The 26430-nt window shown below is 36.4% G+C and overlaps 1 protein-coding gene across 5 annotated transcripts in view; it reads right to left on the reverse strand.

Moving 5' to 3' along the window:
- Positions 1 to 26430, reverse strand: part of CCDC141 (coiled-coil domain containing 141) — a 249619-nt gene that overhangs the window by 131637 nt on the left and 91552 nt on the right. For all 5 annotated transcript variants that reach the window (XM_009182528.4, XM_009182527.4, XM_021924378.2 and 2 more), the window contains exon 6: positions 19012 to 19128. In XM_009182528.4, the coding sequence (XP_009180792.2) occupies positions 19012 to 19128 (117 nt within the window). The remainder of the gene's footprint in view (positions 1 to 19011; positions 19129 to 26430) is intronic.

The raw sequence follows: 26430 nt of genomic DNA on the forward strand, positions 1-26430 counted from the left end.
GGCTGATTCCTAGACCATCTCATTAGATATAGCCTAGTTTTTGTTTAACCCCCAAGTCCACAGTTCCATTCGGAACAACCAGAATTAACTCATTGACACAAAATCATAGAATTTTGCATGATTGCATTAGCAGATGGTAAAATGAACCTGGCAATTTTAATCATAGAATATTTGAACGTCTGCTTAAGATTTTTGTTTTTAACAGAAATGTTTATGCTTTCGAAGAGTGGCATTGAGCCCTTTAGAAGTTGAAACTCTCTGATTATGTCAAGTTGGATTATAAACTGGGTGGCAGTTTCTTCTCCTCATGCTCCCTTCAGGGGCATTTCTATGCTGACCTGTGCAAATGTCAGGGTCATTCTGGAGAGAAGTGTCTTGCCTCAGTCTGCCATGCTTGCTGAGTTCAGTGTCTACAGGCCATTTGAACTTTGCCCTCACTATGATGCAGTCCAGCAAAGGCACAGATTGCAAACAGGAAGGACTGTGATTTTGCATTTCACCTAGAGATGAAAGAAGTGTGCTGTTTCACCTCCCAGACATACGGTGAAAATCATTGCGATTGAACCAGGGAGAGCTTGTGGATAAGAGCAAAGAACACCAGGTAGAGGTACACTTTTTATCCAAGCTTGTCAAGCAGCTTCAGGAAGAAGATTTTGCTTTTTTGAGCCTTATTTTTACTGCAGTGCAATGACAGTCACCACCAGTTTGTACATTTCTGCTTTCCTAGTGACTCATCTGTTAATTCAGTGACAAATTAGCTGTGCTTCAAGTTCCTGGATTTTATGCCCTCCCAAACTGTGCGATACTGGCTGTTCGATCCATAAATTAACCTTACCAGCATTGGAATTGCAAGTCTGTAACAGAAGTGACAGATATCACCAAATTAATTTCTGACTATTAGTTGCTGCTTTCTTACCTTAGTTCATTTGCATATTTTAGAGATTTAGTTAGTTTGTTTTAGTTCATTCAGATATTTTTAAAGTTGCAGGAAAATAGCCCATGACTTGGAAATCTCTTGTTTCCCTTATTCTCTTCGGTGTTTGGCCACTGAATGATTCCACTCAGCAGCACTTTAGCAGCATGAAGCAGGGTGCTTGTTGCTAATACACACTGAAGCAAATGGCTATGTGGCAAAATAAAATTTGAAAATAAAATAAAATCACAACACACTATGCTCATAAACAAATCTTCAAAATAGTCATTGGAGCACAAATGCATTTATTGTTTCTTCCTTGGTTCAACATAGATGAAAATTTAATTACAAGGGAATTCTGGGGAAAATATTCCCAAGATTTGTGTATTCCAAGAACCATTTTCTTCTTTAGTGTCTTGCCCCTGTTTTTCTTAGATTTCTTGTTCCTATTAATCACATTTTCTTCTAGTTAAGTAAGAGAGCCTGGTTGGTGTTTCCATTTTAAATTAAATTTAATAAAAGTCTAGCTGGCCAAAATACTTGCATCTAACACAATTTGCCTACAATCAGATTGTGTCATGGGCTGACCATATGGTCCCAGTTTATCTTAATGTCCTCAGAGGACTTACTTTTTCATTGTCTACACAATCCATTGGAGATATTTTCAGGATCTCAACACACATAATTCAGCTACAGGGGAAATTATTAGATTGTGTGGTGATTTCCCTAAATGAAATAGGCTAACTTTATAGAAGGGAGGGTCTGTTTATGTTTTGTCTACAATAAACCTCAAATACAGACTTTTTTAAAAAGCCTCTTAAATCTGATTGGCTGTTAGTATCTCTTGGGAAAGTTTTAAAAACGCGTATTTCCAGGCTCACCCCCTATCCACTGAATCATAATTTATATTGGTAGGGTGAAAAAAATAAGGATTTAAAAAAAAATCTGAAGCATTTTATTTGCAGTCAGGGACAAGGAAATGACACAATCAGACAAATTTTGGAACCACTGATACAGAATATTCTTTTTTTTTTTTTTTTTTTTTTTGAGACGGAGTCTCACTGTGTCTCCCAGGCTGGAGTGCAGTGGCGCGATCTCGGCTCACTGCAAGCTCCGCCCCCCGGGTTCACGCCATTCTCCCGCCTCAGCCTCCGGAGTAGCTGGGACTACAGGCGCCCGCTACCGCGCCCGGCTAGTTTTCTGTATTTTTAGTAGAGACGGGGTTTCACCATGTTAGCCAGGATAGTCTCGATCTCCTGACCTTGTGATCCACCCGCCTCGGCCTCCCAAAGTGCTGGGATTACAGGCTTGAGCCACCGCGCCCGGCCGATACAGAATATTCTAAGGTATTTGACTTAGAATAATTGATATATAATTATGCTGATAATTGGAAGATAGATTCTATAAGAATAGTAGTTTAAACCTAAAACTTTCAACTAACTTGACTCTGAAAATTACATTATTGTATTAACGACTTCTAAATCTAAAATTTAACTTTAGTTTTACACATTACTTCATTCAGTCAATAAGTATTGAGCTAGCCTGTGGAAGATACAATGACAAATAAACAAAATCCTCACCCTTAGACTCCTTGAATGACTGTTACACTAATCCATCAGGAGTTTAAACAGCCCTGTGCAATATTGGATATCATTAGTCTTAATTCAGAAAGATGAAACCGACGCATTTCTTCCTACTTTCTTCATTGACATCATTGTCTCAACAAAGGCACCACTGATTTAAAAGGGGAAGGATTCAAAATTACAGCTGGATATAAAGAATAAGTTCTAATGTTCTATAACACTGTAGGATGACCATAATATATATTTTCAAATAGCTAGAAGAAAGGATATTGGATGTTCCCAACACAGAGAAATGATAAATGTGCGAGATGATGGATTTGGTAATTAGCCCAATCTGATATACATACATATGTTATATGTATTGAAACATCACTATGTACCCCACAAATATATACAATTATTATGTGTCACTTTAAAGAAAAAAAGCTAAGAAAAGGTAAAAAAAAATATGATCAGGTTTTCTTTTTTCCAAAATTGTCTATATGCCCATGTGGTTATTTTTACCTTCCTTGTAAAATTTTTGTAACTATATTTATAATAGCTATGTATTCTACTATAGGAAAAAATCCCTACCTCTAATGGTATGGAAGAAATCACTTGTCTTCTAACAAAATCCACTGAAAGCTAGAATTTCTTCAACTCATCTTTTTGCAGGCTCTGGGTTTCAGTTCACCACTAAGTATATGCATAGGACTCTCATTCCATAGTCAATAATCTGTGAACCAGCCACAAATGATACCGGGATGGGCATTCCATAACTCTCCTACACTGAATGTGGAACCATCTAAAAAGCATTATTCAGCACCTTTTATGAACACAAGCTCAAATGGAAAACAAAACAAGTGTGTAGCAGAAAGTGAAATCAGTTTCTGCTTTGGGGTATCTGAGAAGCCATCTTATTGGGTCTTAAACACGCACAGGAATTTCACCTGGTGAGCGTAGAGGTGGGTCTTGGGAGAGGGCAAAGATGACTCACCATGTCCCAAGCAGGGGAGACAGCCTGAGCTAGAGCACTGAAGCAAGGGGGTCGATGTGGAGAAAATGTGGAGGACGATTCTGGATCATGGAGAAATGGAGCTAATGGTTTCCAGAGAATTAATAAGAGTTTCCTATAGGAAGCGATATCTGAGCTGAGACCTCAAACAAGCTGTGGGAGTTATCTAGGCAAAAAAAGGAGTGGAGGTGGGGTGGGGAGTGAAGGGTGACAGAAAAATGAGATACTAAGAATGAAAAGAGATATAAAGTGAATAGGAGATAGAACCAGTGGGATTTAGAATAGGATCCATTTCTCCTGGAAATGAGGGGAAAGAAGTAAAAGAGAGAAGCAAGGAAGAGACAAAAAGTTTGGGCAGAGAAGAAAAGAACAAGCAATTCCACTCTGTGGGACTAAGTGACTTTGAGGTTAGTTAAAGCCTGGCTCCATGATAGTTGAGTATTTTAAAAGAGCACAAAGGTTTTGGACTAGTTGTTAAGGGGTATGGAGCAGGGAATTAACAGATGATAAATAAAGGGATTTGAAAGGCTAACTGGTAACAGATAAATTACGATCAGAATAATTATGCTAATTGTTTCAGAATTAGGAAGAAACAGAGAAACTGGGTGATTGAGTAGTACATGCTGAGTAGCACAAGGACAGAGACCAGGAAAAGAAAGAAGGCACGGAGGTGGTGATGAGAGCTGTTTTGGGTGATGCTATAAAACAAAGTGTTGTGGCCACAGTAGTGGGAAGCTGAAGCTAGCTGAAAATAGGTCTTTGGAGTAAAAAAAGTCAAGGAAAGCAAAGGCGGGCAAAGGCTAGGGCATTAAATAAGTCACTAAATGGCTAAATTAGCACAGGAAGGTTGTAGGCGGTTCAGGGAATGACTGTGTTAAGGTATAAGAAGTCCTCTCAGGTGTTCACTTAAAGTAGATTCAATTTCACTATTATTATCATGATAGCAAAATACCATGCAATATAATAGTATTAACTGTAAAAAGCCATGCTTTCTGGGACATTTTACTTAAGGGCTGACAAATGCCAGGAAAAAAAAAAACAAAAAAGATGTATGAGGAATTTTTGTAAAAGTCAAAACTAAAAATGATTTTCTAAGCATTTAAACTTAACGAGCTGGTAAAGATTCTGTAAGCAAAATAACAGCAGGTAGTTTTAAACCTCATGATCATAGATCATAGAGCACAATGTTCTTTATTTGCTTTCTTAACTCAGCCCTTTCTTAGATGGGCATGAATATTTCGGAGGGACTTTCTAAATTCAACTTTCCCTTGGAAATTAAAACATAGGGTTCACTAAGCTTTAAATTGAGCTGCAAGTTAAGGCTAGAATAGGGTCACCAATATGAAAATCCCATCATTGTGTGGACATTCCCAGTGCTTGTTGGCAAATTCAATACTATTTGTATATATTTTGCCTGTTAGTAATAAAATGATTTCTAATTTATGTTCTGTGAAAAATGACATCTGCTTTTAATTGGAAAGTTCATTAAAGAATCAGACGAGTAAAACAAATTATTCACTAAAATGAAGACAGAGGAATTGAAATGCTCTGCTGCAGGTGTCTTACTCTTTGGAGAACTCACTAATTTCTGCCTTGAGACATTTCAGATTCAGACCCCACTTTATTTTTTAAATTAGATGAAACATTATAAAAACAGACTGTCTTTCATTGTATTGATTTTCTTTGTAATCATCAGATATGTGAGCTGATTTATTGAAGCAATATATTTTATAGTGATTTTACAATTTTTTCACATACCTTTGGTGAAGGAATTTGGGGAGATAATCAAAGTTCAAATAGCAGAAGAGTCAGCTTCTTTATACAGGTTAATAAATGCAGCAATGAGAAGAAAATTGTTCAACAATGCCTGTGATACACTTGGAAAATATTTGGATATCCTGGACACTATGATTATGCAAACTCTGGATATTGCTACATACCTCTTTAACTACCCATGAGACATATAAGTAGCTCCTTTGTTACTAAATATAAGTATAATATAAATATAAATATAAGGGCTACTTCTGAGGAAATATTTGTATTTTTGAAAATGAACAATCAGAACATTTAAATACTTATCTTTTGATCTTCAATTACCTGAGTAATGTATCTAGGACTAAATAAAAACAACAACAAAAATTAAGTTGTAAGCTTGGGCAAGCATGTCCACACCTTAAGAGACTCAAAGATTTATTTTGACTTATATCTTCTGAGTTTTAACAATGACCCAGTATTCTGACTCTATCACTTATACTCTCTTTCATTGTGCAGTTATTTCCCTTATAACCTTTGTTATTCAAAAGGCAGCCCCGAGACCCGCAGCATCATTACCCTGCAGCTTGTTAGTAATGTAGATACTAAGGTCCCACTCTAAACCTGATGAATCAGAATCTGCCTTTTAAAATACATGGGTAATTCATGAGTACACTATAGTTTGAGAAGCTCTGGTCTAGAATACACTGAAATAGCAGCTTCTTACAACTAGACAGATGATCAAAACACAAATGAACAAAGAATATGGAAGGGGAAACTTGCAGATGATATGATCTTACATGCTGAGAACTCTAAGGGATAATTTTTAAAAATTAAAGCAAATAAATTAAGTCAGTAGAGTTGAAGAGTATAAAACCAACACTCAAAAAAAAATCACTTGTGTTTCTATAGAATAGCATTGAACAAACTGAAAAGGAAATTAAGAAAATGATTTCATTCACAGTAGCATCAAAAAAATGTAAAATACCTAGGAATAAATTTAATCAAGGAGATTGGAAACTTATACAAGGAAAATTACAAAACACTGTTAAAAAATGAAAAACCTAAATAAATGACAAGATATCACATGATCATGAATTGGAGAATTTAATGTTAAGATGGCAATACTCCCCAGAGTATTCTAGGGATACAATGCAATCCCTATCAGAATCTCACTGGCCTTTTTTGAAGAAATGGAAATGCTGATCCTAATATTAATGTGGAATCGCAAAGGATCCTGAATAGCCAAAACAATCTTGATAAATAAGAAGAATATTAGAGAACTTACCCTTCCAGATTTTAAAACTTACTACAATCCTACAGTAATCAAAGCAGTGTGGCAAACTGGCATAAAGATAGACATATAGATTTACAGAATAGAAGAGCCCAGAAATAAACCCACACATCTGTGGTCAATTAATTTTCAGTGAGTGTGCCAAAGTCATTCAACAGAGAAAGAATATTTTTTTCCAACAAATCTTGCAGGGACAATTGAATATCCACATGCAAACTAATGAAGTTAGACCCTTACCTCACAACATACAAAAAATTAACTCAAAATGGAACAAAGATCTAAATATATACACTAAAGCCATCAAATTTTTATAAGAAAACATAAGGGATAAATTTTCATAACTTTGGATTTAGTGATGGTTTCTTAGACATGACACCAAAAACATAACCAAAAAAATTAAGATAGATAAACTTTATCAAAATTAAAACTTTTACTTAGCAAAGAACATTTTGGTCAAAGGGCTTGAATAGACTTTTTTTTTTAAGGAAGATATACAAATGACCAGTCAGTAAATGAAAAGATCTGCAACATCATTAGTTATTAGGGAAATACAAATAAGAATCACAATGAACTAGCACTTGATGCAGACTAAGATGACTATAAAAATCAAACAAAATTAAAGAAAACAAGTGCTGGAGAGGATTTAGAGAAATTGGAATCTTCTACCTTTCTGGTAGAAATATAAAACAGAGTAGCTGCTATGGAAAAATAGCATAGTAATTTCTCGTAAGTTAAGCATAGAAACTCCACACGATCTAGCAATTCTACTCCTAGGTATTACCCAAAAGAATTGAAAAGAGGTATTCAAAAATATACATATACATGAATGTTCATAGCAGCACTATTAACACTAGACAAAAGGTGAAAACAACCCAAATGTCTATCAACTGATGTATGGATAAATGAAAGATGGTACATCCATGCAATGGAATATTATTCAGTATAAAAAGGAAGTGTTAATACATGCTGCAACATGGATAGACCTGAAAAACATGCAAAGTGAAAGAATTCAGACACAAAAAGCCATTAACTATTATTTTATTTAATGGTATTTCCAGAATAGGTAAATACATGGACACAGAAAGCAGATTAGTTGTTGTCAGGGGCTGAGGGGAGACAGGAATGAAGATTGACTGCTTAATGGTTATGGTGTTTCTTTTTGGAGTTATGAAAATATTCTGAACTAGGTAGCCATGATAGTTATACAATACTGTCTAATTTACTAAATGTCACTAATGATAAATTTTATGTAATATTTACTTTACCATTATTTTCTTAAAGCCCATATTATGTTGTGTTTCTGTTGTGCCAGGCATTGTGCTAAGAACAGTTACATATGGCCAGGTGTGGTGACTCACGCCTGTAATCCCTGCACTATGGGAGGCTGAGGAGGGCAGGTCACTTGAGGTGAGGAATTCGAGACCAGCCTGGCCAACATGATGAAACCCTGTCTCTACTAAAAATAAGAAAATCAACCGGGGCATGGTTGCGCATGCCTGTAATCCCAGCTACTCAAGAGGCTGAGGCAAGAGAATTGCTTGAACCTGGAAGGTGGAGCCTGAATAAGCCAAGATCATGCCACTGCACTCCAGCCTGGGTGACAAAGTAAGACTCAGTCTCAAAAAAACAAAACCAAAAAACAAACAAACAAACAAACAAAAAACCAAAAAACCACACACACAAAACTGTTATAAACGACCACATTTAATCTTCACAACAAACTGTAAATTAGGTACAACTGTTACCCCCTTTCACAAAAAGGGACTGGAACTTAGGCCGAAATACACAAAAAATTTGCCCAAGATTATATCAGAAGTAAGCAGAGATGCTCAAATTTAACTCCAGTTCCCTTGCCTGAGTGCTGCCATGCTGTATGCTGCCTGGGAGCATCCCATTCACTCTCTGCTAAGTAGTCTAAGATGCTATATGTTGCCACTTCACATAATGTATATCTACACGGTTTGGTAACATGTAATCCTTAGAAAACACATTTAAAATATGTGTTAAAATGAGGAAATGCTTATGAGATAATGTTAATTGGAAAAAGCATCACATTGTAAAACAACACATACAATTTTTTGTGTATACATACACATATGTATACACAAAATATATAGTATATACGTGCATATAATACCCAGTTTTGGAACACTCATATGTAAATGTTTTATATTTCCTTCCTATTTCCATATACACCCACATACAGTGTGATTTTCATTTTCTTTTGTTTAGTTTTATGTCATTTCTATTTTTTCTAAGATGAGAAGGTACTGTGTAATCAGAAAAATAAAACAATAAACATATTTTGAAAGAGTCACTTTCTTGCATTGGCTCTACTGATGATAATTACGCATTTAAATTACTTAAATAAGCTTGCGGGATATTCTGCTTTACTTCCTTATCCTATATTTATAAATATTTTTTAACTTTAAACTGAACTCTTCCCTTTGACTAAAGTTTCTGTGGGACCTAAGCACCTAAGCATTGATATTTTCTGAAGATCTCCAAATAATATTATTTGAAGGAACTTGGGGCCAAGATCACAAATCCAATTTATGAAATCACTCAATAATTACTAGAAAATATTTTCAATGACTTGGAAAATCGGATTAGATGATGAATCGTGGAAGATGGTTTTAATCTTGAAGCTGAGATATGTGAATGCTGCTATATTAAAACATTGAAGATGATGTTTCTATACACAATTTTCAGTTTTGCTTCTCTCCCAGAACTTTAAAAATTATTAATCAAGAACTTCATAAACCATATATGTCATAATAAAAGACAACAATATAAGTCATCTATAAAAATTAAGAGGAACATGAACATACATGAAACATATGGGCGAAACGTCTAAGTTGGTGCCTCTTAAATTTTAGCATGAATACAAATCCTCTTGGGGAATTTGTTAAAACACAGTCTCATGCCATAAGTGTGATGGGTGGATTTGAGATTCTAAATCTCTAACAACTCTCTGACGCTGCTGTTGCTCTCTGGGAGTCACACCTTGAATAACAAGGCTATATAAGTTTCATTTAAGCCTTAAAGATGGAGATTAATAACCTCCATCTCGAAAGAGATCATGCCCTTCCTGAAGTCACTCCCATTCAAACCACAGTAGTTTCTTAAGTGATTTTCTGTCTTCTATCTCCCTCCCATTACTGTCGTTCACATTGTTTCCAAGGTAATCTCCCAAAATGCAAATCAGTTTAAGCTATACTTTGCTTTGATGATATTTAATTGCCCATCTGGTCTCGAATCCAAATGTTTACAGCAGCCAGGCACATCATGTGAATGAGTGAAGCAAGGCTAAAAGGGGAGGTAGGTCATGAGGAATAGTGGCAAACTAAGGACTGTGGCAGACTGATGTGCACATACCTTTTCTAAAAGAAACAGGTATTACTGGGCTCCAGCCAGGAGTCACTATGTCTATGTGGGAAGATGAGCTGATAATGCCAGATCTTCCAGTTTTTTTAAAAAAACAGGAAATCTAGATTTCTTTTTTAACAGAAACTCCAACATTTTAAGATTAATATTATTTTTTTCAAGCCAGATGCCCACCAAAACCTACATAGAATCTCTGGGAATAAGATGCAGACATCAGTATTTTTTCAACATCCTCTAGGTGATTCCAGTGTGCAGCCAGAGTTGAGAAGCACTAATCCACACATTCCCCCATGGCACAAACTAGAAAGGGCCTGAACTTAACCAAGGGTTGAAGCTATAGAAGTACAGATTGGTTCATGAAGGGAGTTCTATTATATGAACATTATTTCTGATGTGTAAGAGGACTGATCATACCCCCTCAAAAAAAATAATTAGCAAGTATTTGTTTGCATAGTATTTTAATATATCCTACAACAAATTCTGAGTTTCAAAGGTTCAATTCAAGCTTTGGAGCATCAAGGTGATTTATAATACAATTTAAGAGTATTTAAGGTTTTAAACCAAAGGACAGTTTATAATTACCCATATCTGCTATTTCTTTGTCTCTTACACATGTAAAAGAAAAAAGAATTTTCATATTTGGTAAAGAAAGTATAATTCAAAACAATTACCCACAGTCAAAGGTCATATTTAAAAATCCTTTAGTTCATTTATTTCAATATGTTCTGAATAAAGTATCACACTTATTAAGAGCTATGAAAGTTGCTGTATTTCTTGTTCTGAATGTATTCCAGTAAGAAATGATAGAGACATTTTCAAAGTTTACTTAGAAAGAACTCACTGAGTAGACTAACAAGCCATATACACCAGCTTCCTGCTGTTGAATTTAGCTGTGGGTAGCAGAGAACACCTGCTTTCTCTGTGTTACCAGATTATTTATAGGAGCTTCACTGATGAATCCTCAGCTTGATTCCTTATTTCTATGTTAAATCTTCTTTGAAAGGAACATTTCCTATTCTGTGCCTCAAATCCACACCCAAACAAAAGTCCAAAATGTAATATGCTGCTTACTACTTAAGGACATATAAAATTGAATTTCTTTTCCATGAACAAGAAATTAGATTGTTGAAAAACCACAGATAAAAACTATTTGGAAGTTTACACTATGGATGGGAAAGGAAACCAAACAATATTTTTGGAGCCACTACTAAAACATGGATGTGTTCACAAACATTATCTTTTTTTTTAACTTCTATTTTATGTTCAGGGATACAGTGAAGGTTTGTTACATAGGTGAACTCGTGTCACGGGGTTTGTTGTACAGATTATTTCATCACCCTGGTATTAAGCCCAGTCCCCAGTAGTTATCTTTTCTGATCCTCTTCCTTCCCCCATCCTCCACCCTCAAGAAGACCCCAGTGTCGGCTGTTTTCTTCATTGTATTCATAAGTGCTCATCATTTGACTCTCATTTATATGTGAAAACACGCAATATTTTGTTTTCTGTTACTGCATTAGTTTGCTAAGGATAATAGCCTCCAGCTCCATCCATGTTCATGCAAAAGACATGATCTCATTCTTTTTTATGGCTGCATAGTATTCCATGATGTATATGTACCAAATTTTCTTTATCCAATCTGTCATTGATGGGCATTTAGGATAATTTTATGTCTTCACTGTTGTGAATAGTGCTACAATGAACATTGACATGCATATGTCTTTATGGTAGAATGATTTCTATTCATCTGGGTATATGCCCAGTAATGAGATTGCTGGGTTGAATGGTAGTTCTGCTTTTAGCTTTGAGGAGTCTCCATACTGTGATTTACACATTCCCATCAACCGTGTTAAGTGTTCCCTTTGCTCCACAACTTCACCAGCATCTGTTATTTTTTGACTTTGCCATTCAGATTGGTGTGAGATGGTATCTCATTGTGGTTTCAATTTGCATTTGTCTAATAATCAGTAATATTGAGCTTTTTTTCAGGCTAATAATCTCTAATAATCAGTAATATTGAGCTTTTTTTTCAGGCTACACATATGTCTTCTTTTGAGAAGGTCTGTTGATGTCCTTTGCCCACTTTTTAATGGAGTGGTTTGTTTTTCTCTTGTACATTTGTTTAAGTTCCTTATAGATGCTGGATATTAGACCTTTGTCAGATGCATAGTTTATAAATATTTTCTCCCATTCTGTAGGTTGTCTGTTTACTCTGTTGATAGTTTATTTTTGCTGTGCAGAAGCTCTTTAGTTTAATGAGATCCCACTTGTCAATTTTTGCTTTGTTACAATAGTTTTGGGTGTTTTTGTCATGAAGTCTTTGCCTATTCCTGTGTCTAGGACAATATTGCCTAAGTTGTCTTCCAGGGTTTTTATAGTTTTGGGTTTTACATTTAAGTCCTTAATCAGCCTATCTTGAGTTGAGTTTTGCATATGGTGTAAGGAAGGTCCACCTTTAATCTTCTGCATATGGCTAGTCAATTATTCCAGTATTTATTAAATAAGGAGTCTTTACCCTATCACTTGTTTTTGTCAGCTTTTTTGAAGATCAGGTGGTCATAGGTTTGTGGCCTTATTTCTGGATTCCCTATTCTGTTTCCTTGGTCTATGTACCTGTTTTTGTACTAGTACCATGCTGTTTTGGTTACTGTGGCCCTGTAGTATAGTTTGAAGTTTGGTAACATAATGCTTCCAGCTTTGTTCTTTTAGTTTAGGATTGCCTTGGCTATTTGGGCTCTTTTTCATCTTATATGAATTTTAAAATAGGTTTTTCTACTTCTGTGAAGAATGTCATTGATATTTTGATAAGAATAGGGTTGAATCTGTAAATTGCTTTGTGCAGTATGGCCATATTAATGATATTCATTCTTCCTATCCATGAGTATGGAATGTGTTTCCATTTGTTTGTGTCATCTGTGAATTCTTTGGGCAGCGTTTTCTAATTCTCGTTGTAGAGATCTTTCACCTCCCTGGTTAGCTAGGAATTTAATTTTTTTTGCAACAACTGTGAATGGGATTGCCTTTCTGATTTGGCTCTTGGCGTGGCTGTTGTTGGTGTGTAGGAATGCTAATTATTTCTGTACATTGATTTTGTATTCTGAAACTTTGCTGAAGTTATCAGCTGAAGGAGCTTTTGACCAAGACTATGGGGTTTTCTAGATATAGAATCATGTCATCTGCATAAAGAGAGAGTTTGACTTCCTCTCTTCCAACTTGGATGCACTTTATTTCTTTCTTGTGCCTGATTGCTCTGGCTAGGATTTCCAATACTATGTTGAATAAGAGTGGTGAAAGAGGGCATCCTTGTCTTGTGCCAGGCTTCCAGCATTTGCCCTTTCAGTATAATGTTGGCTGTGGGTTTGTCATAGATGCCTCTTATTATTTGGAGGTATGTTCCTTCAATATCTAGTTTATTGAAGATTTTTTAAATGAAGCGGTGCTTAATTTAGTTCTGTTTATGTGATGAATCACAATTATTGATTTGCATATGTTGAACCAACCTTGCATCCCAGGGATGAAGCCTACTTGATTGTGGTGGATTAGCTTTTTGATGTGCTGCTCAATTTGGTGAGTAAGTGTTTTTTTGAGGATTTCTGCATCAATATTCATCAAGGATATTGACCTGGTTTTCATTTTTTGTTGTGTCTCTGCCAGGTTTTGGCCTCATAGAATGAGTTGGGGAGGAGTCCCTCCTCCTCAATTTTTGGGAGTAGTTGTTGGAGGAATGGTTCCAGCTCTTCTTTGAACCTCTGGTGGAATTTGGCTATGAATCTATCTGGTCTTAGGCTTTTTGTTGTTGTTGTTGATAGGCTATTTATTATTTATTCAATTTTGGAGTTCATTATTGGTCTGTTCTGAGAATCAATTTCTTCATGATTCAGTCTTGGGAGGTATATGTGTCTAGGAATTTTTTTAGGTCTGTATCAAGGTGTTCGTTGTAGCTTCTGATGGTGATTTTTATTTCTGTGGGGTCAGTGGTAACATTCCCTTCATTATTTCAAATGATGTTTATTTGGATCTTCTCTCTTTTCTCCTTTATTACTCTAGCTGGCAGTCAATCTATCTTACTAAGTTTTTCAAAAAACCAACTTCTGGATTCATTGATCTCTTGAATGTTTTTTCATGTCTTCATTTCTTTCAGTTCAGCTCTGATTTGGGTTACTTCTTGTCTTCTGTTAGCTTTAGGGTTGATTTGTTCTTTTCTCTAATTCTTTCTGTTGAGATGATAGGTTGTTAGTTTGAGATCTTTCTAACTTTTTGATGTTAGAAAGACATTTAGGGGAGAACACTAAATGTTGGGCATTTAGTGCTATGAATTTCCCTCTTAACACTGCCTTAGCTGTGTCCCAGAGATTCTAGTATGTTGTATCTTTGTTCTCATTAGTTCCAAAGAACTTTTTGATTTTTGCCTTAATTTCACTGTTTACCCAAAAGTCACCGAGGAGCATGTTGTTTAATTTTCATGTAATTGCATGGTTTTAAGTGATTCTCCTTGTCTTAATTTCTATTTTCATTGTGCAGTGGTCTGAGAGTGTGTTTGGTATGATTTCAGTTCTTTCCCATTTGCTGAGGATTGTTTTATGTCCAATTATGTGGTCAATTTTAGAGTATGTGCCATGTGGTGATGAAAATAATGTATATTCTGTTGTTTTGGGATGAAGAGTTCTATAGGTGTTTAACATATCCATTTGGTCCAACGTTGAGTTCAGGTCTTGAATATCTTTGTTAATTTTCTGCCTTGAATTATCTGTCTAATACTGTCAGTAGAGTGCTGAAGTCTCCCACTATTATTGTCATAAAAATTTTCTAATTGAATTTTCAAGGCTTACAGGTAAGGAAAGTGGGGCTCACAGGTATGTAATGTACCCAAGGTATGTCATTCACTATGTAGTGAATGTCATAGCAGGGGTTTACACCTGTTTTTCTCCATGTAGATGCAACCAAGTATAGCATTATAGTCAACTTCTAGATATTGCATTGCTCACAGAACATACTCTGTTCTGGAGTAAGGGAAGACAAAGAATATAGAACTATAATCATTTTGTCATTATAATTCCATTTTCTCTAATCTAATCTGCATGTTTTTTTTTCTTTTGGTTTGTTGTAGGAAGCCTGCTAATTCAAGTGAGAAGAGGTTAATAAAGTGGCTAAGGAAAATGTATATTCAGCAAAGGCTGCCAGGTCTTTCCAGAAATCCTAACCCTATATATAGGACTGACTTCATGGTCAACTGACCTGTGCAATCACACAGAGCCTTATGTTTAAAAGGGGCCCATGCTGTCCCTATACTGAACTTCTCAATAATATTTTAAGAAAACCTTCCATAATTTTATTTTGCACTGGGCCCCACAAATTATGTAGCTGGTTCTTTCTGTAAAGTGAAAGTAAGGTTTTGTAGATCACAGAACTTTTCTGTGGGAGACAAAAGGTTAGTTGAGTCTCAGGGCACATGGCTGTCTACATACAATAAGTTTGGAAGCCATAGACAGGAGATATGTCAGGGAAGAACTTTTTAGGTATGGTGCTTTCTCTCCTTACCTCCCTGGTCGTTGCTCATCTTTGTACCTTTTTTGGATAGAAAATAGTACCCTCAGTCCAGTACCAGTAAGAGAGAAAAAACAGAATCCCGTGGAAATCTAATCAGATGGATAGTTGATATTAGAGATGCAGGCAACCTGATCTGTTTCTTCATGTGTCCGTATCAACTCTCCACCATGTGAGCTGGGTAGAATACCACCCAGAGAAATAGGTCATGGATAAAAGCAAGGTTCAGAATCCAGTCACTGGGAGGTCATCCAAGGGGTATACTCTTTTGTTTGTGTGGTGGAGGGGGAGGTGTTGGGGGACAAATGGGAATGGCTGAATACTAACTGTAGCAAAAGAAGTCATCTGCACTTAGGGGTACTCTCCCCAACTCACCCAGAAGGGGTAAGTTAGAGCACTGGCTTTCATATCCCCAACATACCAAAGTTACTGATATCCCAATGGAACATTAACTCACAGGGATAAACAACATCTGTTGACCACAAGCAACACTGAAATACAGAAGAAGCAGAATTAATGCACTGGACAGACCAAAAATTTAATATGTTAAAAAGTATATCTTAAGATATGAGGAAATACATTAGATAGGTAAAACAGAAAACCATTTGTGAAGAAGAATCAATGTCAGCAATTGGGCATGAAAAATGTAATAGCTGAAGTGAAGAACTTGGCAGAAGGGCTGAATGGCAGAAGGAGTACAGCAGAAGAAAGAATGAGTGCGCTATAAGATCAGAGATTAGGAAGGAATAAAGAAATGGGGGAGGCAGTGACAAGTTAAGAAGGATATAAGTAGAACGTCATGTATGTAATACAACTTTCCAAATTTACATTGCAACTAGAAGTTAGCATACTGAAGAACACAAAGAACTGTATAAACTAGATGCAAAGAGTGTTATGGCAAAAAACAATATGAGATCTATGTCTTCATACTATTTATGAAAATTAAAACATGTAACTCTATATTTTAGAAATAGGACTATGTCTAAAGACAAAAGTTGAGCCCATTAGAGTAGGTGCCTGTGAGAAAGAGAATGTGAGGGAGACAGAGAATAAAGGCAAAGACAATAAGGTAAACCAAAAGGGAAGTGTAACTCTAGTCTGAGGGCTACAAAAATGGTTTTAAAGATAATGGGTGGATAGATAGATAAAAGAAGGCTAAGTGATTATCTAAAGTCACCAGGGAATCACAAAGAAAAACTAAAAGGATGTTTCTTCTTCACAACGTAAAAGACTTACTACACAGACATCAATCAAATGTCCTTTTCATATCAGGCACTGTCCTATGTGCTGGGAATACCAAGGTAAGATACTGTCTACTTTAAAAAATTACTGCTACTTCCCCCACCCAGACTTATTCCTTTCAACCAGCTCTGGAAAGGTGTTTTTTACACTCGTCTTGCTTTCAATATAACAAGCATAACTGATATTGAAATGTGCATCCTATCTCATTTACAGGATTTGAAAATTAAAGAAAGTTTTGAGGTCATCTAGGCCTACCTCTGATTGCTTCAGGAATCTCTTCTATTTCCCAACCTGTGGAAGTCTACTTTTCTGTCATGACCATGAATTATTATTTCTTTCCTACAGAATGGCTATGGATGTCTATTGCCTCTAGGACAACTCTCCTTAGCCTCTCTTCTCTGGCTTACACATTACGAGGACTTTAACTCTCATCATAGACAGCCTGGTTTCATTGCTGTTTGCCTTATTCTGCCATATTCTGGTTTGACCACCCCCTCCTAACCAACAAGTCATATTCTATCCATCTGTTCAAGCCCCATCATTCCAGAAAGCTGTCCTGGATCACCCCAGAATAGAGCACTACTCCCCCTTGTACATACAGACTGATGGTGGTCTCTCTCAACCCATATGATTCAGAGACTCCTGAAGTCTTAATAATCAGTTATCTTGCCAGTGAATTCTCTAGTGTCTGAAATTCATGGCAAATATCTTTAGAACCTTTTTGTATCTACAAGTTATATTTGAGCATTCATTTTCATTTGACTGAATCAGTCTAAATAATTAGTCCACATTTTTGTAATTTGTAATTAAAGGTGGATTAAGATTGATGGCTCTATAGCCCAACCCATAGTTCGGAAGGAAAATCTTACATTGGAAAGAATACTTCACAGAAATAAATAAAAAGAAGAAATCCCAATAAATAAACTAATACTTTTTTTTTTTTTTTTTAGAAAATAAATTTGCCAGGTATGATGGTTTATGCCTGTAATCCCAGCACTTTAGAGGGCTGAGGTGGGAGGATCACTTGAGGCCAGGAGTTCATGACCAGCCTGAGAAACATAGCAAGACGCCATTTCTTATTAGTCAGTCTTCTGTAAGTGCACCTTTTATCAATCAGTCGAATATTCAAACCAAACACTTTGAATGCCTAGAAGACACTGGAGTGTTCAAACAGAAGAAACTGAAACAAATGTGTCATGATCCCCATGAAAAGATTTAAGTCTAAATAAATGCAATCTACTGCCTCTGTCCTCATCTTGCCGACTCCTATCCTCCCAGATATGTGAATATTTGACTTGTCTAGCCTGTATTCAGCTATTGTCTAGTAATGTTGGCCCATTGTTTTCTAGAGCTTTATGACTTAGCTCTACCTACAACTATCAATCATCTAAAATATTAATAATACAAAGTTCTCTAAATGTTGATAGTGATTATTCACTGTTCTCATTCCATCTACTATGATGGACTTCTGTTTTCTTGCAGATCAATATGGAGCCTCTGTAAAGAATTTTGGAAAGTATTTATAGACCCCCAGATGTATAAATGCATTGATTTTCAAATAACAAGACACAATGGAGAGAAGGTCAACTACAACACAGGTGCTTTACTCATCTTGCTTTCGGCACTTCATGCTTGCATTTTAATGCATTCTATATACCTACAAGTGGCTGCCGGGCTGGTAACCATTACTTGTTGCAAAACTGAGAGATCTGAAGCAAGTTAAGGAGCAAAAGACATGTAAATGGGAACAGCAATCAAATTATATCTGGAAGTCATAAAAGTGATGACTCATAGTAATGATATCTCAGTGTAGAAAAAAATTTTAGAAAGCTAAAAAAGTATAATGTTTAAGAGCTTGGGCCTTTGTATTAGACAAAACCTAGAACTGAATTTTAAATCTGCCACTGACAAGATATATTATATTGGTCAAGCGACTTTGCATTTCCAAGCCTCTGTGTTTTATTTGTTTTGATCCATAAAATGGGGAAAATAATACCTCTCCCTTAGGGGTTTTATGATAATTTAGATAATGGATTTCATATACATAGTATAGTGCCTGGCATATAGTAACTATTCAGAACAATATAGTTATTGTTGTAGAAGCTGTTAATTTGTTTATCATTATTCTGGAAGCCCTGTCAATGCACAGCGGTATTGCTAATGTTATTGGGATTTTTTTTTTTACATGAATAGTAGATTAATCAAAGAGACTTCTCAGTTCTCCTCTAAATTACCCACAGAAGCATATTCAAGAAAAGTTAATGCATTTTTCAATTATTTTTAAAGTGTCTAATATATCTCTTACCTTTGCTTTTATTATCAGTTCCTCGTGCTTACGAATTAGATCCTCATTGTCTGAAAGTGATGAACCTAGACTTTGTTCCTGTAAATCTCTTATCGTTTTCTGAAACCAACAAGTAACCTAGGTAAAAAGCAACAAAGAAAGATCAAAATTTAAATAATCAGAATAAGTGAGTAAAAATTCAGAAATAGTCCCTCAACCTTTCAAAGGTTAAGCTACTTTAATTTCTCTTTATATAAACTATCTCATGTATTAAAATAATATGAACAAGTTTAGAATTTTTCTTCATTTAACCTCTACATGCATAAAAGAAAAAAAATCCCAGAAAAGTATGAAAATGACTAATCAGTTCAGTAGATTACATGGCATGAATAAGATCAAAATCTCCTAACAAAGAATCAAAATACATTCCCAAGCAGTCCAAAAATCATGAATTCGTTTAAAATATATCTTCTTTCCTGGAAATGAATATGAATCTAAGTATAGTTATATAAACCCATATGAAAATATTAAACAGTATAGGTAGAATTATATTTTCTGCCATAAAATAGACTATGCAGAAATATTTAGTTTGCTACAAGTGCTGGAAATCTATATCCAGAAAATAGAGAGGTTATTAAAATCCATTGACATTATAAGTGGTAAGGGCATAACTCACATTTACATTGACTTGATTTATCATACATGCCATATACAGTGTTGAAGCCACAAATAGCAAAGGACTTGAAATAATCCGTACCTTTTTAAATGATGCCAACACTTGTCATGGGGGCCCTGGATACAGATTCCTTATCCCAATTAAAGGAGACTTAGATTTTTTACTCTCGAATCCTGTATAGCATTATCCTTATGATCATATCATAATGACTGATTCTTAAGAGACTACTACCAGCTACACAGTTTGCTAGTTGCTTTTTGGGCATCATCTCTATTTCTCTCAATAACTTTATAACAGTCATGATATCATCATTTTAGAGATGCGGTGACTGAGTTTTGAAGAGGTTAAGCAGCTTATCCACAGCCACATAGTAAGTAGCAGAGTTTGTCCTCCAGTCTGCAGGATTTCAAAGTCCATGCTCTTTCCATTGTGCCCTCCTGCCATGCTTGAGTCATTTCAAATCTTACAGCCCTGCCATCAGGGGAAATGACTTCAAATCTGAAAAATGAACACTGGCAGCCCGTTCAAAACAATGGGCATAATCCCAAGTCTGATACTATGTCTTTCCCCAGCCTAGGTTGTCTTGCCTGTTGCAGTCTCAGGATTTCTCTGAAATCCTGTAACATGGAGAAATGTGTGAAACAGGTGGCCAAGGAGAACTCTAGATTAGTTTGGAAGTTCCACACAATAAACGCACATCACACACACACACACACACACACACACGTCAGAGTTAACGGCTTACCTAGAATAGGACACACCATTTATAGGGCTGATATCGCAAAGCTGACTATGTGATCAAAAGGTCTACACCAACTCTTAGTATTTCTCAGCATGGAATAGGCAGTTAAAATACAGGATGGAAGCATTTCTCTAGCTTTCTGCTAATTGGAAATATCTTTGTTAACCACCATTTTAGTCCATCATTAGTGCAAAGAAAAGAATACTGGTGACCTTGTAGCAGTTTTCATGTGACATATATCTCATTTTCTTCTGAATATTTGGTAATCTATGCATAATACACACATTATCTAGTTAGTCCCCAAGATATACAAGTATTGTGCTTATGTATTTACAATTATTTGAAGACAGTCTGTTTTTCTGGTATCCAATTAGAGCTAGATGATATGTACAATGTGCCTATGAAAACACACACAGAGTATTTTATCAACAGCTATAAAATTTATTATTTTATCGTGTAAAACAAAATAATTTTCTCCCAAAAATGCAGTAAGCCCCTATAAAAACACAACTAGATCAATGATTTAAGGGTTTCCTCAAAGTAAAGTGGATCACGATACAACTAACTTCCAGAGATCGTTTATTTTATTAAATGAAAGTGAGTTTTATTTATTCTTAGCTAAAGTGGGAGGGACTTGACATCTCAAGAATGCTTTAATAGGGACAGTTAATATAGAATCAGAGTGGATGAAAAATGGGTACAAACAGGTGTTCTCTAATCTCTAAAAACAGGTGAGAAGCCTGAACCCTCAGATAATCTTATTAAACTTTGTGAGTCAAAGACTTGTCATCTAACACATGCCAGCAGTGATGAAAGCTGGGAAAGAGTGAGTTGTTTTGATTTTTAAACCGTATCTACTGACCTCATCTTCTGGATTTGGCACATACTATTTCAACTCCCAAAAGATACTATTCCTGTGAGACAATACTATTCTCTTTAAGAGAATGTAAAGAACTACGATAATGTTCAGCATGTCTTGTTCACATTCCTGCCTGTTAAATCATGCTGACTCTCTAGATCTACAAATTGTTACTACCAGATGCACCATGGAAAGAAACATAAAAACAAGTTGGCATAATACTCAGAAGTAAGTCGATCATCATGAGGGTGTTACATCTCATTATGAGGTATTCACACACAGGAGCAGACTCTTAGATCAGATTTACCATGTATGCTGTGGGATGCACACAAAATAGGCTCTCAGAGTCCTTCTGATCACAAGATAGGACACCCTAAATAACCAGGAGCATGTCAATCATAATATTCTGCCACCCAGTAAATCAGTCATTGTGCCTGGCGAGTAGCTACTTCAGACAGCTGCATAGATATTCTAAGTGCACTTTTTATAAGGTTTTAAATTATGTCAGCTGCTGTCCAGAAGCCTGAGTGATAAGTACAGTAAATGATGCACCAGGACATTTATGTAGAACATGGTCCCTGCAAAACTATGAAAACATGAGCCATAAGCTGAGGAGATGTGCAATGGAAGGAAAACAAAAAGTATTCGAAGTATGCACTGGAAATTGGTTCTGAGCAATGATGGATTAAAGGGGTAAATTAGAATATTTTTCCTTTCTTCCCAGTTTCTATCTTTCAGTTTCATCTGAGCAATGTGTTCATGGTCATCCCATTAATTTGATAGGGCATTCTAGGTACTTGATGCCCAGAGGAGATAGAACTCAGCAGAGGAGTGAGGCAGATCTTTGTAGTGGTGTGTGTGTAGTGATGGGGTGGCATCTATCACAGAATGACAAGAGATGGAGAAAAAGGAAAGTCAGCAAAGATGCAGAGAGGAAGCAATCAGGAATGTCCAGTGAAAACAAAGAGCTTCCTTCAAAGTTAAAGTGGGGTGGCAGGAAAACCTGCACTGTCCAATACAGTAGCCACTAATCAACATAGCTATCTAGTACTTGGAAAGTGACTAGTCCTAATTGAGACATGCTCCATGTATAAAGCACACAGCAGATTTCACAGACTTACCATAAAGTATAATGAAAATATCTCATTAAGAATAACAGTATGAGTATGAGTATGGTGGTTCATGCCTGTAAACCGAGCAGTTTGGGAAGCTGAGGCAGGCGGACCACTTGAGCACAAGAGTTTGAGACCAGCCTGGGCAACATGGCAAAACCCAGTCTCTACTAAAAAAATACAAAAAATTAGCTTGGTGTGGTGGCACACACCTGTAGTCACAGCTACTCAGAGAGGCTAAGGAAGGAAGATTACCTGAACCTGCAAAGTTGAGGCTGCAGTGAGTCAAGATCATGACACTGCACTCCAGCCTGGGCAATAGGAGTGAGACCCTGTCTCAATAAAAAAAAAAAAATGTTACTATTGATTACCTATTGAAATAACATTTTGTATATGTTGGGTTAATTTAAAAATATTATTGGTTTTCACCCTTTTTGTGTGGCTTTTTGCTTTTTAATTTCTTTTTACTTTTAAAATGTGGCTACTAGAAAATTTAAAATCATATCAGTAGGTTGCATTCTATTACTATTGGATGGTTCTTCAATTAAAATATATTTGGACTATATTTGTTAAATGTAGACTTAAAGACTGAGCTTTAATTAGGGATATGTAAAAAGTGGAGTCAGGAGAAGAGCGGTGTGAGATATCAGTTGGTAGCATTTATGAACATCTAAGTGCGGATGTTGGCTGCTACAGTTTTGATGTTTGTCCCCTCTAAACCCCATGTTGAAATTTGATTCCCAGTGTTGGAGATGGGATCTAATGGAAGGTATTTGGATCATAGGAGTGGACCCCTCATGAATAGATTGATGCCCTTCCTTGGTGGGGGCTGTGGGAGAGTTCTCCCTTTATTACTTCCCAGCAGACCTGGTTGTGAAAAAGAGCCTAGTGCCTCCACATGTTCTCTTGCTTCCTCTCTTGCCATGTGATCTCTGCATTTGGAAACTCCCCTTCACCTTCTGCCATGGGTGGAAGCAGCCTGAACTTTCAACAGATGCCCAGTCTTTCAGCCAGCAGAATCATGGGCCAAATAACCCTTTCATCTTCACAAATTACCCAGTTTCAGGTATTCCTTTGTAGCAATGCAAAATGGACTAAGACATTGGCTACATTCATTGGCTGAGTAAAGGATGATCGCTTTTGGGAAAGCAGAAGTAACAAAGGGGCTCCTCCCCACATTTTTTTCTTTGATTAGGTGAGACATGCATTTCTTTGCTTGTCTTGTTCATCACTGAAGACGCATGGGGAAAGTTGATACAGGGATGTACCAAAAACAGTGGGAAGGTTGGAAGAGAGGGAAGTTTGGGCTAAATACCTATTGAAGGTATTTAGCCTTGAGCAAAGAAGGACTCCTTTTTTTAAATATTTTTAATTTTTGTCTTGTTGGAAGTCCCACTTTGGACTCCTGCTGGTAGATAAGAATGAAGAAAGTAGAAGAAGTGAACCAGCCTTCCTTCCAAGAGAAGAATTAGGTACTAATTTAGGTAGGTTACAACATAACTTCAACTAATCTTTGCACCCCTCCTGTGATAAAGATATTTGTCCTTTCAATAGATGAGGTAACAGTTCAATAGACAGTTCAATAACTTGCCTAATTTCAAACAACCAATAGGAGGAAATTCTTGTAGGTAGGGACAGAAATGCCAGTGTCAGAATTCATACTATGCAATATTTTTCCTGCTTATTATATACATCTGCAGAAATAAAGGATTCTGGAGAAGAGAAGTGGCCTATATATATCTCATTAGGCTATATTTATGAACATTCTTAAAATAAAAACCAAAATGCAAAGCTATGGTTATAGAACCCAATTTTAACACCGAATTAAGTCCTGTATATAATCAGGAGCTTAGTGAAAATAGTTCATTAGAGAGGAGAATGAATGTGTGGGTCAGGCCTGTCAGAAGGAGTCCCTGAGAGCAAGATGCCAGCTGTGGGCAGTGGTGACAGCAAGAGCAGGCTGAGAATTTCACTTCCCAAATGACATGTGCCAAAGACAGGACTGAAAGATGGAGCATGCAAGCAATAGAAAATGCTCTCTGATGGTCAAGGATAAACAACGGAGGTGTCAAGAAGGTGAACTTCTGCTGCAGCCCAAAGCAATGCATCAGAAGGTCATAAACCACTGCAGCTTATTTTTCTGCAATTTGTTCCACAATCTGAAATCAGATCTTTTTTATCTTTATTTAAAATATGCTGGAGGAGGTGAACTAGCAATAAGCAATTCAAACCACCTTAACAGAAATGCTTAAGGGGAGATGAAAATCTCATCAAATTACTTTCATTTTCTTTTCCACGTGCAGAACTTGCTGAATAACCAGGTTCTATTAAGGACAAAAAACTGATCAAGGAAAAAGGCATCAGTTATTCATCTTCTTTAACCCAAGACTTTTTGACAGTCTCTCTTGCAATTACCAAAAATACACACATACAGAGAAATGCTTTCAATTGTAGTTGATGGTCACAGGTGACAGTTCTAATGCCTGCTTTGATTTTGAAGGCATGTTTCCATAGGGCTTTGGTTTTTTTTTTCTTTTTTTACAGTAGGAGAACCAGTTGTATTTTGTATTAGACAATACAGTCAAATGAGCTCTGGACTTAACTAGCAATAACCAGATTTGAAATATCTATTTGGTCCACTAGGTGATTCTAATGCACATTAGAAGAGATGCTAAAGCTGTGTTGCTGATGTTTGCACCTGCAGACTTGGCAGGAGGGCAGAAAAAAACAATTAGTGCCAAAAACGTGGATTGGGTTTCCATTTTTAGATGTATTCTGGGACCGATCTAGTTATTGGCCTGTTATTATTTGGACTTAGAGATTCCAGGAGGACAATGCTCACAATTTTCTTCTGTAGAATTTGGGAGCCCTTTGTGAATTACTGAGATCAACTGGAAGGTATCTGTATCTCCTCAACAAATTCCAGTATCAAATCCCGGTATTCTGTGTTGAGGGGCAGTAGGAAAGCTAAAATATGTTATTTTAAGGCAAAACTTGTTATTTTATGAACAGCTTTACATACAATCTTTTTTCCTGTCTATAATAATAATTTTATGTATTTAACTATTCTGACTTGTGTTAGCATATAATTTCTCTTCTCACATCTATATTTCATTTTTAAAAAAGGCAGTAAGGACTTCCCTTCTTAACATTGCCCACAACAATTATTTGTGTTTAGGTAGGGCTCTTTACTTCCAACTACTTAATGGATGGAAAGTTATTTCGTCCAATGGACAAAATCAGTACAGTAGAAGTCTCTGGACCTAAATTTTATTTCTAACATTACCTCTGACTCATTGAAAATAACTTCCCCAGCAGTGGAAAGAAATTGTTTTTCAGGACAGGAAACAGCCCCATCCAGTGTGTTGGCAATGTGTATCCCTGCCAAAGATATCGAAGGCATGATTTTCCCAATATAACTTAAAGTTCCACCCTAAGTGATCTTCAGCCAATTATATTCACTGTGTGTGTGAGATAAAGAGAGTGAGAGACAGACCGACAGACAGCGCAGAGCTACTTAGGAGTGGGACCAAAGTTTGACATTTTCATTTTACCTTCCCATTTCCTAGGTCAGGCAGCTTAACGGATTTCCTACCAAAGTTTTGGCCTGAACCTCTGGTTGTTGGGAAAAACAATGAATCAGAAACTGTAATATAGACAGAATAAATAACTGGTAAATTTTAAAAGATGTCTTCATCTTTTTAAAGCATGCCATTTATTGTTTGCTTAAGAGTCTCCCTACAATATTCATTAAAATTAATTCATCCTTTTGGGTTGTCTTTGGGATTGGATTGTGAGAATGAGGGAAGAGGAGAAAATGATTTCTACTTCCTGGCTAGTTTGGGATGGTGGCAGGAGAAAAGAGAAGCCAATGATCACCAGGGACAAACACCAGGGGTAGGGAAGGAAAAGAGCTTAGAGAGGTAAAAGGAGACCCACAGGCAGCCCCAGGGCTTAGCAGATATCTCAGGCAGCAACAGCTAATTCTGTCATACAATGGGCATGAGGATTAGAAGCAACCACAGAGCCTTCCCCAGGGAGCACACACACA

Source organism: Papio anubis, chromosome 10 (genome assembly GCF_008728515.1).
Source record: "Papio anubis isolate 15944 chromosome 10, Panubis1.0, whole genome shotgun sequence".
Lineage (NCBI taxonomy): Eukaryota > Metazoa > Chordata > Mammalia > Primates > Cercopithecidae > Papio > Papio anubis.